The sequence below is a fragment of the Penicillium brevicompactum genome (assembly GCF_028827555.1).
Source record: "Penicillium brevicompactum strain IBT 35665 chromosome Unknown utg000006l_segment0_segment0, whole genome shotgun sequence".
Taxonomy (NCBI): Eukaryota; Fungi; Ascomycota; class Eurotiomycetes; order Eurotiales; family Aspergillaceae; genus Penicillium; species Penicillium brevicompactum.
The window spans coordinates 3,757,917-3,770,599 of NW_026623209.1; the positions used below are offsets into that span (position 1 = coordinate 3,757,917).

Below are 12,683 nucleotides of genomic sequence, written 5' to 3' on the forward strand. Positions count from 1 at the left end.
GCAAACGAACAGATCAAGCAGACCAGCGAGGGTATGCAGAATCATATAGAATGAGTATGTGATAGAAACAGATTGAGCTAAGTGGATAGGTTTGAAGAGCACTGTCATTCTTACATCGCTGCAAACAAGATCCATGAGATGATTCCATCATGGGCGAACAAAGCGAATGGGCCCACAGAAAGAGATCAAAATACTCAAGTCACTGGTCTATGGGCTTTGTTCTTGAACTATTACCAAAGGAATCCAGACTTAGCCTCCAAGATTCTTTTTTGGTGAGAAAACCTTGGGTAGATTTTGGTTCGTGTAATCTCGGGCCTCTTGAATAACATGACAGAGCTCTTGGATCACAGTTCCGTATGGTTCTGGCACTGAGAATTCTTGGGTATGTATTTTCTGCAGAGCTCTCAGGCCCACTCAGCTCATTCTCTTCCATATGTTCATGGATAATATTGGTTGGAGTAGAACCCCAAAGTTGTTGAACCACTTCAGGTTCTTCCAAGGTTCTGAGCTTTTCGTTCTTTCTGGCCTGCAAGCCTTAAGCTGGTGAAATGCTGTATGTTATGACTCGAGAGTGTGATCTTAAGTCAAAATTAGCTTGCGATGCTTCAAGATGAAATGCCCTAACCCTAAGTTGAGCGGCATTATTCAGAGCCTCAAACATCAAAATCGAGACCAGCAGGGCACTCAGTGTAGCACTCGCTATGGTCTGAAAGCAGATTTAGAATAAATGAGTGAAACTGAGATCAACTATTACCTAGGTACTCAGTGTAGCTGACGAAGGCGATCTGAAGAGATGAAGAAAAGATAAGAAGGGGGAGGGAGAGCAGGAGAGAAATCTTTACTACGTCGAGAGTGGCCAAACTGACTCTTTCGTCACCCTCTCATCAGTCTTCTCTGTCATCGACCGAGATTCCTCGTCTGTGCACCTCAAGTTCATCAGAACCAACGAATAAAGATGCTTCGGCCAGAAGTATGGCCTCGAGACCCACCGGTGCAGCCTTGGGAACAAGCTCCCCGGGTGGTTTCAGCACAAAGTGAATTCCAAAAGGAATCAAACGAAAAAAAAAACTGATCGATAAGTAGCCTCAAATCCAGTACAGAGTTCAATCACTCACCAAGATGCAGTGCCGGGCCTCGGTGCAGCAGTTGCAAGGTTCGATGTTCGATCTATCGGGAGTTGATCATTTTTGCCTCCGCTTTGATTTTGGCACTAACTTTTGGATCGACTTCGGCTTTTGGCCTCCACATTGCAACTCCCTGTGAATATATAATTCTTGTGGTTTCCTGCACAGCATGACCTCACAGCAAGGGCCAAATGCCCTCAAGACCTCCCTCCCAGAAACATACGCCGCCATGAATGCTCAACGGCCCCCACCTTCACACGCGCACCCCTCACAAGAACAGCAAGACCAATATCTCCAGGGCCGTCCTGGTGCGACGCAACACCACCTCGAAGTCGCTCTACAGCATGCACAGCAAATCCAGTCACAAAAAGACGCCGAAGACGTAATCCTGAACCGCATTCTCGAGCTCCTCGAGCTTCCCTCCTCGCCGACCGCCGACCCTGCCAACCCATCCCAGGACGACATCAACAAATTGAAATACTCCCTCGTCCCCTTCCGACCTACCGATTACGACAACCTGATTCTAGAGCGCAACTACGAAGATACCTGCGGGTACGCACTCTGCCCGCGCAAACACCGCAAGCAAAACCACGGCCCGGGCGGCGGGTTTCAATTCAAGTACGGGCCCAAAGGCAGCGGACCCGGCGGCCGAGGGCGCAGCGTCGACATCGTACCGCAAGACCAGGTCGAGAAGTGGTGTTCAGACGTATGTGCCGAGCGAGCACTTTGGATCCGAGTACAGCTATCTTCGGAACCAGTGTGGGAGCGACGAGGCGATAGTTTACGAGGGACGAATATTCTGCTTCTGGAAGAAGCGCGCGCGAAACGACTCGCCGCACCGGCTGCTACGGGCACTGTATCATCGGTTGTTGACGAGATGAATAGTTTGATGTTGGCGAACCCTGATCGGTCTCGAGAGCTTGCGGTGGAGCGCGGTGATACCAGTTCCACGCATCGAAATGGCAGAGTGCCTGTTACGCTCAGAGAGAATGAGTCTGGTGGTCGTCGGTCTGGAGCTCCGCAGATGCGTCCAGATGATATGACCGGGGGTCCATTGAGGGTTATGTTCCCAGACAGGATAGGGACGTTGATGAAGATGGAGATATTGATCTCATGGATCAAATCTGATCAAATCTTATCATATAGCAAGATTGCCATAGCATTTTTAGGGCGTTTTCTACGAATATTATACCCATTGTTGGAAATTGATGAAGAAATCTACGGACCACTGGCAGCAGATATGACCTTGTGCAGGACTATATCCACGACTCAGACCAATGGTCATGAGTCTCTTGAACCGAAGTTCAAGAACTCCTACGTAGCCCGACCTGACATAAATCAGATCAGACACGAGGGAAAATTGGCAATCAAGCGTCATCTCCGTGAGGAGAATCAGCGACACCTTTCTCAAAGAGAATCATTTGTATTCATTCCTCATCCAGGAATAGCCTTCCACTAAGCTAAACCGTGCTAGCGGGACGAAAAGCCAGCCAGACAAGCGTGATCAGGGGCAAGAGCCGACCGACCAGACATGAACTTTTTGTACCAATCCGGGCGCAGAATTTAGCGGGGACCGAAGCGGCGGGGGCGCTCAGCCTGCTGCTGCTGAGTGACGGCAACGACGTTGACCTTGAGGTTGTCGAACTATGAAATTGTTAGAGACGGGTCCAAAAAATTTCTTTTGAAAGCAGGAAAAACTTACGCCCATGGACTTGAGAAGGTCCTTGGTGTCGGCGTCAACGTCGAGCTGACCGGACTCGGTCTGGGAGACGTCGAGAGCGGAGACCTCGGGGACGTACTGGTCCTTGCGCTCACGCTCCTCCTCCTGGAGCTTGAAGGAGATACCGCGGACGGGACCACGCTGAATACGCTTCATAAGGTGGGTGGTGTAACCAGCGATCTGAAACAATGAGTTAGGAACTGTCGCTGGGCGCAGGGTCACAGGCGCAAAAAAAGCATACCTTGTTGCGAAGACGCTTGGAAGCGATAATGGCGATCTCATCGCAGATACGCTTGTTGGTCTCGAAGTCGAGGGTCAACTTGGGGTAGTAACGCTCGATGATGACCTTAGCGGAGCGCTTGACTGTCTTGGTACGGACGCGACCCATTTTGGCGGTTGTTGGCTGGCGGGATGGATTGTTCGAAAGATCTGAAGCTGTCGTGAATCTCAGAATTAACTTGACCCGCGTATCGCTTACTTGCTTACGTAATTGTGCGCCCGGGAGAAAGATGAACTAGTCTTGATTTGGTAGGCAATTAGGGCTTGAGCCCTGTGATGCTGAGTCACGTGGTAGTTATGTCATCGGTCTCGAGTGCCCAATCAGGAAGGAGCCAAATACCGACTGAAGTTCTACTGGTAGTCAGAAAGTACCCGTGGACCATCGCCAGAATTACCCGGGTTCAATTGAAAACTGAGAGCGTCTGCGCTGAGAAATAGTGATTGATTTGTCTAACTTATATGACGAACAAAAAAAGAGTAGCTTTACACCAAAATTATCATACATTGTACAATGATTGCACGCTCTTCACCTGGAGATTTTGTCAAGAAGGCTGCGGGCGACATCCTCTTTGTCCTGAGTCGGGGCACTGGACGGCCGCAACGAGGAAGACGTGAACCGGGGTTGGCTCAGAGATGTCTTGTCCAACCGCGGAACTGACATGGCATTGTCTTCGGTAACGTCAGAGATAGTCAGGGTGCTCTCCTTCTTGAACTCTTTAAGTCCGTAAGGAATCATCTCCTCGGGTGAGGCGCGGTAGGATGCTATGCGAATGCGACCTTGGGAATCGACGTGAGCGCGGATGGGGCGCGCCCAGTATTTACCACCACCCGGAAGAGATGCATCAAAGTGAAGGAGGCCAGGAGGATGGTCTGCGCCTCGGAAGGAGGTGAAGTTCAAGTCATCCACGGCGATACCGCCAACAGATCCAATACCACGGCCTGGCTTGCCCTTGAACTTGCCCTTGGGACGCAGGATTCGTGCCTCGACGGGGCGCGCTTCGGCCTGCGGTCCGAACTCGGGGTGGTTGTGAATCAAGGCGTGGGATCGAGTGTAAGATAGACCGGCAGAGGGGTGGGTTTTAGGGGGCCTGAGGTGGCATAGTCTGAGGAGGCCATGTTGGACACAGGAGCTTGGAAAAACTCTTGCCCGACACGTTCGGCGGGGAGAGCAGGAGATGGGACAAGGTCCAGCAGGTCGAAGATGATGAGGCCGAGGGCGTTTGGATCTTTGCGCAAGGTCTTGATATAGGTGTCGAACTCCGCGTCGGTGGTTGTGACGGTTTCAGTTGAGATGTCCTCTCCGTTGTCCTGGGCCTGTTTCCGAAGCTCGGCGTTCCGCTGGGCGGTATATTGAGTACGAAGCTTCTGCAGCAGCTCAGGCTTCCTTGAAGTTACTTGGTCCAAGTACGTAAGGAATTCGGACTCCGTTTGTCCAGCAAGCCAAGGGCCTGTCTGTCTGAACCGCTTGGCATTGACACCCTCGCTGGTCTCGGTGTTATCGAAGTCCAATTCGAACGGACTGTCGTGTTTGGGGACACTCTTCGCTGAGTAGTGCACCTTGTAGGGTAGAGAAATGGGCATGTTAAGCTCCTGGAACTTCTCGAGGGTCATCGTGTGATCCGCGGCGGATTCAAAGTCGGTGACATGTTCGTATGTGTCGAGAGCGTGGAGTCTAACAACCGGCTTGGAGGATTTGTCTGAAGTCGACTTAGCAGGGAGAGGGCGCTTCAGACCCCAATCGCCGCGGGCGAGTGATGATGATGGGGTAGCGATGGCGGCTCGAATGGGGTGAGGCAGAGTTGCGGACTCGTTAACGGAAACGGCTCGCGAGGATGCTGGGTCCACAGGAGCCTTGAGGGATTGAGGAAGGGAGAAAAGACGCGACTTGCGCAGCAAATTCGCCGTTGGCGACAACCTGGCGGACGCCATCTTATTCAGTTGTCTTTACTGAGGTTGCTGCAAGAAAAGTTGACCGGAGAACACGGGCAAGTAATACGGTGGCCACACCGACCCGAACCGCAGTTCTATCCCATCAACTCGGAAATCCATGAACACCAGATCAATCTCTAGAACGTAAATGTCATTATTTGACTATCTGCAATGTTCAGAATCTATGTCTAAACTCCAATAGCCAGAAGTGAGTCTATGGTATCTTTCACTGTTTCTTCAAGTGGTCGATATTCCAAGCCCAAAACCCTCTGCGACTTGCTGTTGTCGTATCCATAGGTAGTTGGCGAAGAATCGCTGGGGGCGTCCGCAGGTGGCAGTTTGGATTCCAACTCAGGGTGAGTCTTGCGAGTGATCTCCGTGACCTCCTTGTTTGAAAAGAAGCCCGCGGTGATGAAGAATCTCTCTCCCCCAGCCTCATCAACCTCGATCGCTCTCACATGAGCGAGCGCAACGTCGCGGACATCCACCCAGAGGAAGTTGCCCGTCGCGGCTGGCTTCTCCTTCCATTCGCCCTGGATCACATCTCGGAAACGCTGGTTCGAGGTGTTGATGGCCTCCAAAGAGTTCAAGTAGGAAACGACCGGACCAAACACCAGGGGCGGGTTGATGGTCGCAATGTCAAAGTTGGGCTTCTCCTTCTCGACGAAATCCCAAGCAGCCTTCTCGGCGAATGTCTAAAGTACATCAGTTGAAGTTCCCCATTGAGCAATGGCGAGGGGAGCACTTTACCTTGCTAGCCCGGTAGACTTGGGAGTGATCCATGGCCTCCTCCCATGTCACTGGGTTCCACACTTTCTCGCTGTAGACCTTGGGGTGACCCTTGACGTTGACAATCGCAGCGTAGGATGATGTGATCACCACTCGCTTCACAGTTGGAGCGTAAGCTTTGACTGCCTTCAAGATACCAGTGGTTCCCTTGATGGCGGGGTCCAGGAAATCCTTCACGGGATCCTGGACATTGTAGTGGAAAGGCGAGGCGGTATGGAGAACGTAGTCGAATGGAGGGCTTGACTTGACAGCCTGTTGTTTTGTCAGTGATATGTACATTCCCTGCAACGATGTTTCACTGACCTCGTCAAATGCCCCCTCCTGGGCCACATCCTTGACGATCACGAAGGAGATTTTGTCCTTCGCGTCGGGATGCGCTTTGAGGATTTGGTTGCCTTTGTCCTCAGATCGAACGGTCACCACGGTCTCAAAGCTATACAAACGTCAATGGGTGGGAAGTGGGGCTTGAGAGTGGATTACCTACCCATGTTGGAGTAAGATATCCACGATGTGGGCAGCGATGAAACCGCTACCTCCTGTAGATTGGTTAGATGGGTTTCAAGGAATTGGAATTGAAGGACGTACCGGTCAAAAGCACTTTCACCATTGTGAGAGAAGATAAGATGGAACAGGGAACTATGTATGAAGAGAGGAAGAGAAAGAAAAGAAGAGAGAGAGGTGGGAGGACCTTGAGTCTTTCTAGTCAACCCCTCTCGTCATCCCGCCCCGGCCCGAATAGATCACATCATGAACGATTACAAATGGCGTGGACTGGCGATCATTGGAATTGTGCCTTCGGTGCTAACGGTGCTAACGGGGCTAAGCTATCGGCCTTACAGGACTTGAGCTCGGGGATTGACTGCGGCGGGGTGCGGCGTGCTTCCGCGCGTGCGCCACTCGACGGGCATACAGGATCGTCTACAATCATCAATCGCTTTAATGAAATAGCTGTGGAAGTAGAAAATGATATTTCCATGTACTTACTCCGTACTCCGTACCAGAGTCACTGTACTGGTTATGGTCCGTGCACCCCATAGATGCCGTTGGTCGTTCGATCGTCCAGAATATGTATCTGACCAAAGCCAACCCCGGAGGCCAATGACTTCACATTCGGATTTAGACTTTCAGTTTACCTTGGAATACTCGGTGCACAGTCAATCCTCACTTACATAGTGACTGATTTAGTTCCCCATAACAAAGCCATGTTATTACTACCACCCCTGAGGTTCATACCGGGGTAGGACAATATAATGGCAGCATGTATAACAGTGGCATTCTGTACAGTGGAAGTTCAAAGGTACTTGATCCCAAGCACTTCAACCTCATACCTATTTTTCAAAACTGCCTGATAGAAACCTCTGAAATTCAATCTGATTTAACAAACAGCATACCGCCCTCTTACTATCTGTATTTGATGATTCCAGCCATCTTGTACGGTACGATCTTGGGAGGACGAAAGAAAGGATAGTTAGAAAGACAGCGAAAAAAAAAGCAGCAAAGGTTGATCAAAGGTTCCAAGATTATTGCAAAAAGGTCAGGCTCAACCTTGGGAGAGTAGAAATCAAAGCACAGGAGGTTCAACACTTAGGAAATCCCCTGTACAATGCAGATTAGTCAGCTGACGCGATGGTTCGAGCATGCAGTTATGCACAGGAGATCTCGCTTACTTTATACCTCGGCTTGTATGTAGGCATCAGCATAGCTACCATATACGAACTACTTGAACATACCTCTCTAGGGCTATACAAGAACTCCTTGAAACATCTTCTAATCACCTCTCTTGAAACCTCTCGGGGCCATCCTTGCGTCTAGAATAATCAAAAAGGCGCCAGGAACAGGTAAGTGGGTCAAGTCTAATTTAGGCTCTCGTGACTGAGAGACCTCCTTTCCCCGGACATACCTCCAACGTGGCCCCAGCACTTCTGTCAGTTTACACATTCCTCAAGAGTCACCTACATACACCACATCTCTGTCTATACTCGTTGCTCCGTGGTCTCTCGCGGCATGGCCCTCTAGCCGCCGATCGCACCGTCATTACCCTATCGTCTCCGCTCGTCGCGGCATGATCCCGGACCATGGAGTCACTCGTATATGAGAACTCGCCACTAGCTGAATACTTAGAAGGTTCGTCGGTGTCTAGCCTCCGAGGAATGCCAGCCCGCTAATCCGTGCGAAACTGTAGGAGAGGGCGGAACCGAGGAAAACTGGCCCGTGGAGGAGAACCAAAGCGACGATGATCAGACCACTCTCAACTTCGCCCCTCGGGGCTCTTCCAAATTCCAGGATCGCGTTCGACACAAACTGCCCAAGCCTCTCGAGCTAGGTACACCCCAGGCACAGTTGGTTGGGAAGCTTTATGAGGCCTGCTCGGTATGACCCCTCGTTCTCAACGGTTCCGGACTTGCGCTAACACGCTACTCCCTAGTCCGCCCTCAACGCACGATTGACGCGGAGCGACAACGAGCGATTCTTGGAACAATTTGGCTACGTGATCGTCGCATCGCAGCTCTTGAATGAGCACAGCGCCCCCTCCTATACCTCCGCCTCCGACGTTCAATCCGTGAAACAGCCCGCCACCCTCCCCTCTCTATCTACAACCTTTGGAATCCAAGGCGCGATCGTCACCGCCTGCACATCCTTCTCTATCGCTTGGTTATTACATTGGAGCCGATCGAAGACCGGATCGGGAGTCAGCTTGAAGAAAGTGGGACTGATTTTGGTACTGGTCCCGGCCGTCGGGGTCTTGTTCTACATTTTCGCCAAGCGACAATGGCTGAAGTACTTGCGACACCAGGCTGTTGAGGCCGCTGGAACATTCATTGGAAACGCCCAAGGCTTTGACCATGCTGCCTCGGCTTCTGTGGTGTTCATTCAGGAGGTGGAACTTGTGTCACGAGGCTATCGGATGTGAGATTGTGCAATTTTGATCGAAAGTGGCGACCCAACTGACACATTGTAACAGAAGCACTCCTCTACCGCCTATCAGTCGACTTGAGGAAGTAGTACAATCCAGACGGTGTCTGAGATTGCGTCGAGCGGTCTCGGAATGCTTCTCCTCAATGCTCGAGAGATACATACAGTCCCAAAATACATTGCGCCCACTCACCGAGGAGGGAAACCTGGCCAAGTATTACGACATTTACGACATTGGATTGGAAGAACTTGAAGTCATTGAGCTCTCCTTGTCCCAAAGAACACACGAGGACCAATACTCCCTGCGTTACCTCCGAGATCTATTCGGAAAACTGTACAGCATCCGCAAAAGCGTTTTGTGCTGTTTGTTGGCTCTGAGTGCTGACGGCGGAGGATCCGATATCACCAGATGGAGCGCCGCCGTTGAGGAGATGCGTGAACTTGCTGAGGTGACTGGGGCTAGCATGTCGAAAATGACTGCAATTTTGAATGAGGGAGATCGTAAGTTCTCTAGGATGGCCACTCTCGATAACAAAAAATGACTAACACTCGCAGGTGAAACCGAGATTCCTCCATCCCCGTTGCCCTCGGCTTCGTCAAGCAAGGATCATCTGCGGGCTCAGTACCGACGCCTCAGCTCTCTGTCACAGGGGGTCCGTGCCTTGCATGCGAAAATGCACATCGTCAGCGAGGAGTCACATGCCAATCTCGAGCGCGCAGACGCGGAAGAGTTCGAAGCCACACTCCTTGCGCAGTACGACTCGGTGGGCAGTGACTTGCGAGCCCTTCTCCAGGAATGGGAAGCTGGCAAGACCGCATTGGTGAACCAGCACGATCGCCTCAGTGTGGGAGATCGCTCAAGGCCATCCAGCACCCTCCTGATGCCCATGTCTCCTACTCCCAGTCTCGGAGGTTCCACCGCAGTGGAGGGTAGCCCGACCGATGCTCTCAAAGCATTGACTGGCGAACCTCGTCCGGATCTGACGCATACCTACGACGACGAGGAGATCTTCGAAGCTATCGTCCTCCCAGGCTCGAGGAACAAGAGAATGTCCTTGACAAGAGACGAGCGTCTGGCCCGGGTCCGAGAAGATCGAGTCCGACAAGCCACTGCCCGCGAAAAGGCAGACGCGAGCACTAACATGCTGAAGGAATTGGAGATGGTCATCAAGCAGCGACCTGGAAATAACTCTTCAAAAAGGGTTACCAGTATCTAAGACAAGGCTGGGCTCCTTGTCACTCGATCCCTTCGGCAGGATCCTACTTTTCTTCTGCGCCTTTGGGCACAGGCTTGACTTCCCAGCGCTAGCAGCAGGATGTCATAATTGATACCCACAACTTGTATAGACGGTGATTGGCGACAGTGGCGTTTGGCACGGGCTTTTGGGAAACCCTCTTTTTGTTTGGCTCTTTGTGTCTTCTTTTGTATTATTATTATTTTTGCTCATCTGTACAGCGAGATGAGAGTGCTCTGACACGAGATTGTTCTGACTGCTGAGCTGTGCATTATAATTCCAGCAGTGTAAATGAAATATTGAAGCTTGAAACAGTGTTTCACCCCGAGTTTCTTATGTAGGTCACTAGATTATTCTCGACTATACAGAATTGATTCTTCATACTACGTAGTTTCATTGTTCCTTCGAAGGGGAATCAATGCTCCCCTTGGGAGTGGCAGCCTGAGGCATCCTAGTTAAACCCGAAAGGGACATATCGCCAAAGGGAAACGCGACCGCGTCTTTTCCCCACTCTTCAACGCGCTTCTTATATTTGACCGCTGCCTCGTTCATTTCACTTCTCCCCTCCACACGTTCAATTTTGATACCCCCCCAATTTCCCTTTTCACGACTAAAATCAAATATCAAGAGTGAGTCCAACACACAATTCAGGGTGAACTATTCATTGACCGTATTTTCAGTGTTGGAAGCACGATTGGAACAGGCCAGCTTGCTCAAGCGCGTATGTGATCAATTCCAGCAACTGCAACATCCAGCAGGAGACTAATATTTCCTAGGTCGTCGATGCCATCAAGGACCTCGTTCAGGACTGCAACTTCGACTGCAATGACTCCGGAATCGCCCTCCAGGCCATGGACAACTCCCACGTTGCCCTGGTCTCCATGCTGCTCCGCGCTGAGGGCTTCTCTCCCTACCGCTGCGACCGCAACATCGCTCTCGGAATCAACCTGCTTTCCCTTACCAAGGTGCTCCGCGCCGCCCAGAATGAAGATATCCTGACCCTCAAGGCCGAGGACTCACCCGATGCTGTCAACCTCATGTTCGAGAGCGCCGAGACAGATCGTCTGAGCGAGTACGATATCAAGCTCATGGATATTGACCAGGAGCACCTGGCCATTCCTGAGACCGAATACGCTGCTACCGTGGAGATGCCCTCCGCTGAGTTCCAGCGTATCTGCAGAGATCTCAACCAGCTCTCCGAGTCCGGTTAGTCCTCCCCGTGCTCCACGCACCAGCTAGACCCAGGTGTTTTGTATCTTATATACTGATTCCCTTTCTAGTTGTCATTGAGGCCAACAAGGAGGGTGTCAAGTTCTCCTGCAACGGTGACATCGGTAACGGCTCCGTCACCATCCGCCAGCACACCAACGTCGACAAGCCCGACCAAAACGTCACTGTCAACATCTCCGAACCCGTCGCCCTGACCTTCTCCCTCAAGTACCTTGTCAACTTCTGCAAGGCCTCCAACCTGTCTTCATCTGTCGTTCTGCACTTGTCCCAGGAGGTTCCATTGCTTGTTGAGTACGGTCTCGGAAGTGGCCACCTACGATTCTACCTGGCCCCCAAGGTAAGCGCTTGCTCTGACCATTCCTTGATCAGCCCTGTTTCAGTTCATGCTAACCTATGGTCTTCCCGCAGCTCGGTGACGACGAGTAAACGAACTATATGTGGAGTTGAGGGGACAGAGGCAATGCTTAAAATGATGCCCAATGATAATGGAGAGAACCCGACGGAGGAAATGCTTCCTCACTGCATCCCTAATTGGGATTACAAGATGTTCACGATAATTTACATATTCAGCGGTCGACTTCGACATCGCAACCTTTTCAAAACGAGTTCAAAAACAGTGGTCTACCCAGTAATGTCCGTATAATTAAAGAGAAGATCCAGTCTACTCTGCAGCATTTGTTGAATCAGAAAGGAAATGTATTTTGAACTCTCCATGGAGCTACTTCAATGCTTGCGCAGCCCCTCTAGAGCTCTAGAGCTCTTTACACTGCCATACAATAAAGGCCAACTAAATCTACTAACCAAACCACCACAAGTCCAACCAGGACCCTAGAACCTAGAAGGTCCACAACCCCACCAATTAGCAAGGTTGACAAAAAAACTCTTCCCAGACACCCCAACAGGAGCGGATAACAAGAACTGACCTTAAAAAAAAAAGATGAAGCGCCATCCCCACCAGAATGATCGGAATCGAATGATACCATCCACCCCTCCGAAGAGAAGCAGAGTAAGTATGCTGCGTATTGCACTAAAGTGTCATCACACACAATCTCCGCACCGACTCTCCCAAGGGGCAAGGAAAAAAACCGAAAGCAGCAAGCCACTCCAGCTCCCCCTCCCCCGATGTTTCTGATGCCAAGTGCAGGTGTGGCAAGAAGTGATCTAGGATCACACCAGGCCCTCACGGGCAGTACCGACGCCGACGCGCGAATGAGCGAACGACGCGGGTTGTGGGTTTGAAGATTCCTCCGAATTTCTCATTTGCAAGGGTCTCGGCCTGGGCGGAACCCAGGGCGCGAGGACGGTCGAGCCGTCGTGTGTAGCAAAGAAACGCAGCATTGGTGGGGATGGCGCTTGGGGAGGGAAAGGTTTGGGTGCGTGCGGATTTGAGGTTTTTTATATTGCTGTCACGTGCGTGAGTCACCGCTTTGATGGGCGCTTAGCCTGATTTGGGAGTATAGGGCA

General features: G+C 51.3%; 6 protein-coding genes across 6 annotated transcripts; 2 read left to right on the top strand and 4 right to left on the bottom strand.

Annotated features, from left to right (window-relative positions):
• Positions 1 to 1,293: 1,293 nt before the first annotated feature.
• Positions 1,294 to 2,583, top strand: N7506_009615 (Rtr1/RPAP2 family protein phosphatase; the record flags this gene model as incomplete). Its single annotated transcript, XM_056958908.1, has 1 exon — positions 1,294 to 2,583. One exon carries the CDS (start codon positions 1,294 to 1,296, stop codon positions 2,581 to 2,583), a length of 1,290 nt encoding a protein of 429 aa, XP_056808298.1.
• A 100-nt stretch (positions 2,584 to 2,683) lies between these two features.
• Positions 2,684 to 3,284, bottom strand: N7506_009616 (40S ribosomal protein eS17). The gene is made up of 3 exons (XM_056958909.1): positions 3,086 to 3,284; positions 2,827 to 3,024; positions 2,684 to 2,768 (listed from the first exon to the last, which is right to left on the bottom strand). Exons 1-3 carry the CDS (start codon positions 3,230 to 3,232, stop codon positions 2,688 to 2,690), a joined length of 426 nt encoding a protein of 141 aa, XP_056808299.1. The 5' UTR covers positions 3,233 to 3,284; the 3' UTR covers positions 2,684 to 2,687.
• Positions 3,285 to 3,649: 365 nt separating this feature from the next.
• Positions 3,650 to 5,052, bottom strand: N7506_009617 (mitochondrial 37S ribosomal protein bS1m; the record flags this gene model as incomplete). Its single annotated transcript, XM_056958910.1, has 2 exons — positions 3,650 to 4,138; positions 4,186 to 5,052. 2 exons carry the CDS (start codon positions 5,050 to 5,052, stop codon positions 3,650 to 3,652), a joined length of 1,356 nt encoding a protein of 451 aa, XP_056808300.1.
• Positions 5,053 to 5,240: 188 nt separating this feature from the next.
• On the bottom strand, positions 5,241 to 6,448 carry N7506_009618 (SDR family oxidoreductase; the record flags this gene model as incomplete). The annotated part of the gene is made up of 4 exons (XM_056958911.1): positions 5,241 to 5,747; positions 5,803 to 6,274; positions 6,326 to 6,374; positions 6,427 to 6,448. The coding sequence occupies 4 exons, from the start codon at positions 6,446 to 6,448 to the stop codon at positions 5,241 to 5,243; spliced, it is 1,050 nt and encodes a 349-aa protein (XP_056808301.1).
• Positions 6,449 to 7,916: 1,468 nt separating this feature from the next.
• Positions 7,917 to 11,645, top strand: N7506_009619 (uncharacterized protein; the record flags this gene model as incomplete). The annotated part of the gene is made up of 9 exons (XM_056958912.1): positions 7,917 to 7,965; positions 8,024 to 8,211; positions 8,267 to 8,748; positions 8,804 to 9,255; positions 9,310 to 9,963; positions 10,670 to 10,710; positions 10,766 to 11,195; positions 11,270 to 11,556; positions 11,628 to 11,645. The coding sequence occupies 9 exons, from the start codon at positions 7,917 to 7,919 to the stop codon at positions 11,643 to 11,645; spliced, it is 2,601 nt and encodes an 866-aa protein (XP_056808302.1).
• Positions 11,646 to 12,048: 403 nt separating this feature from the next.
• Positions 12,049 to 12,571, bottom strand: N7506_009620 (uncharacterized protein). Its single transcript, XM_056958913.1, is given in 3 exon segments — positions 12,049 to 12,137; positions 12,143 to 12,380; positions 12,404 to 12,571. The coding sequence occupies 2 exon segments, from the start codon at positions 12,555 to 12,557 to the stop codon at positions 12,247 to 12,249; spliced, it is 288 nt and encodes a 95-aa protein (XP_056808303.1). The 5' UTR covers positions 12,558 to 12,571; the 3' UTR covers positions 12,049 to 12,137; positions 12,143 to 12,246.
• Positions 12,572 to 12,683: the final 112 nt, after the last annotated feature.

Excerpts from the sequence above, each read along its gene's own strand:
- N7506_009620 (XM_056958913.1), bottom strand. The coding sequence starts at position 12,557 with ATGCTGCGTTTCTTTGCTACACACGACGGCTCGACCGTCCTCGCGCCC.
- N7506_009616 (XM_056958909.1), bottom strand. The coding sequence starts at position 3,232 with ATGGGTCGCGTCCGTACCAAGACAGTCAAGCGCTCCGCTAAGGTCATC. Across the intron at positions 3,025-3,085 it reads CCAAGCGTCTTCGCAACAAG|ATCGCTGGTTACACCACCCA; the intron begins GTATGCTTTTTT and ends TCATTGTTTCAG. Across the intron at positions 2,769-2,826 it reads ACCTTCTCAAGTCCATGGGC|TTCGACAACCTCAAGGTCAA; the intron begins GTAAGTTTTTCC and ends ACAATTTCATAG.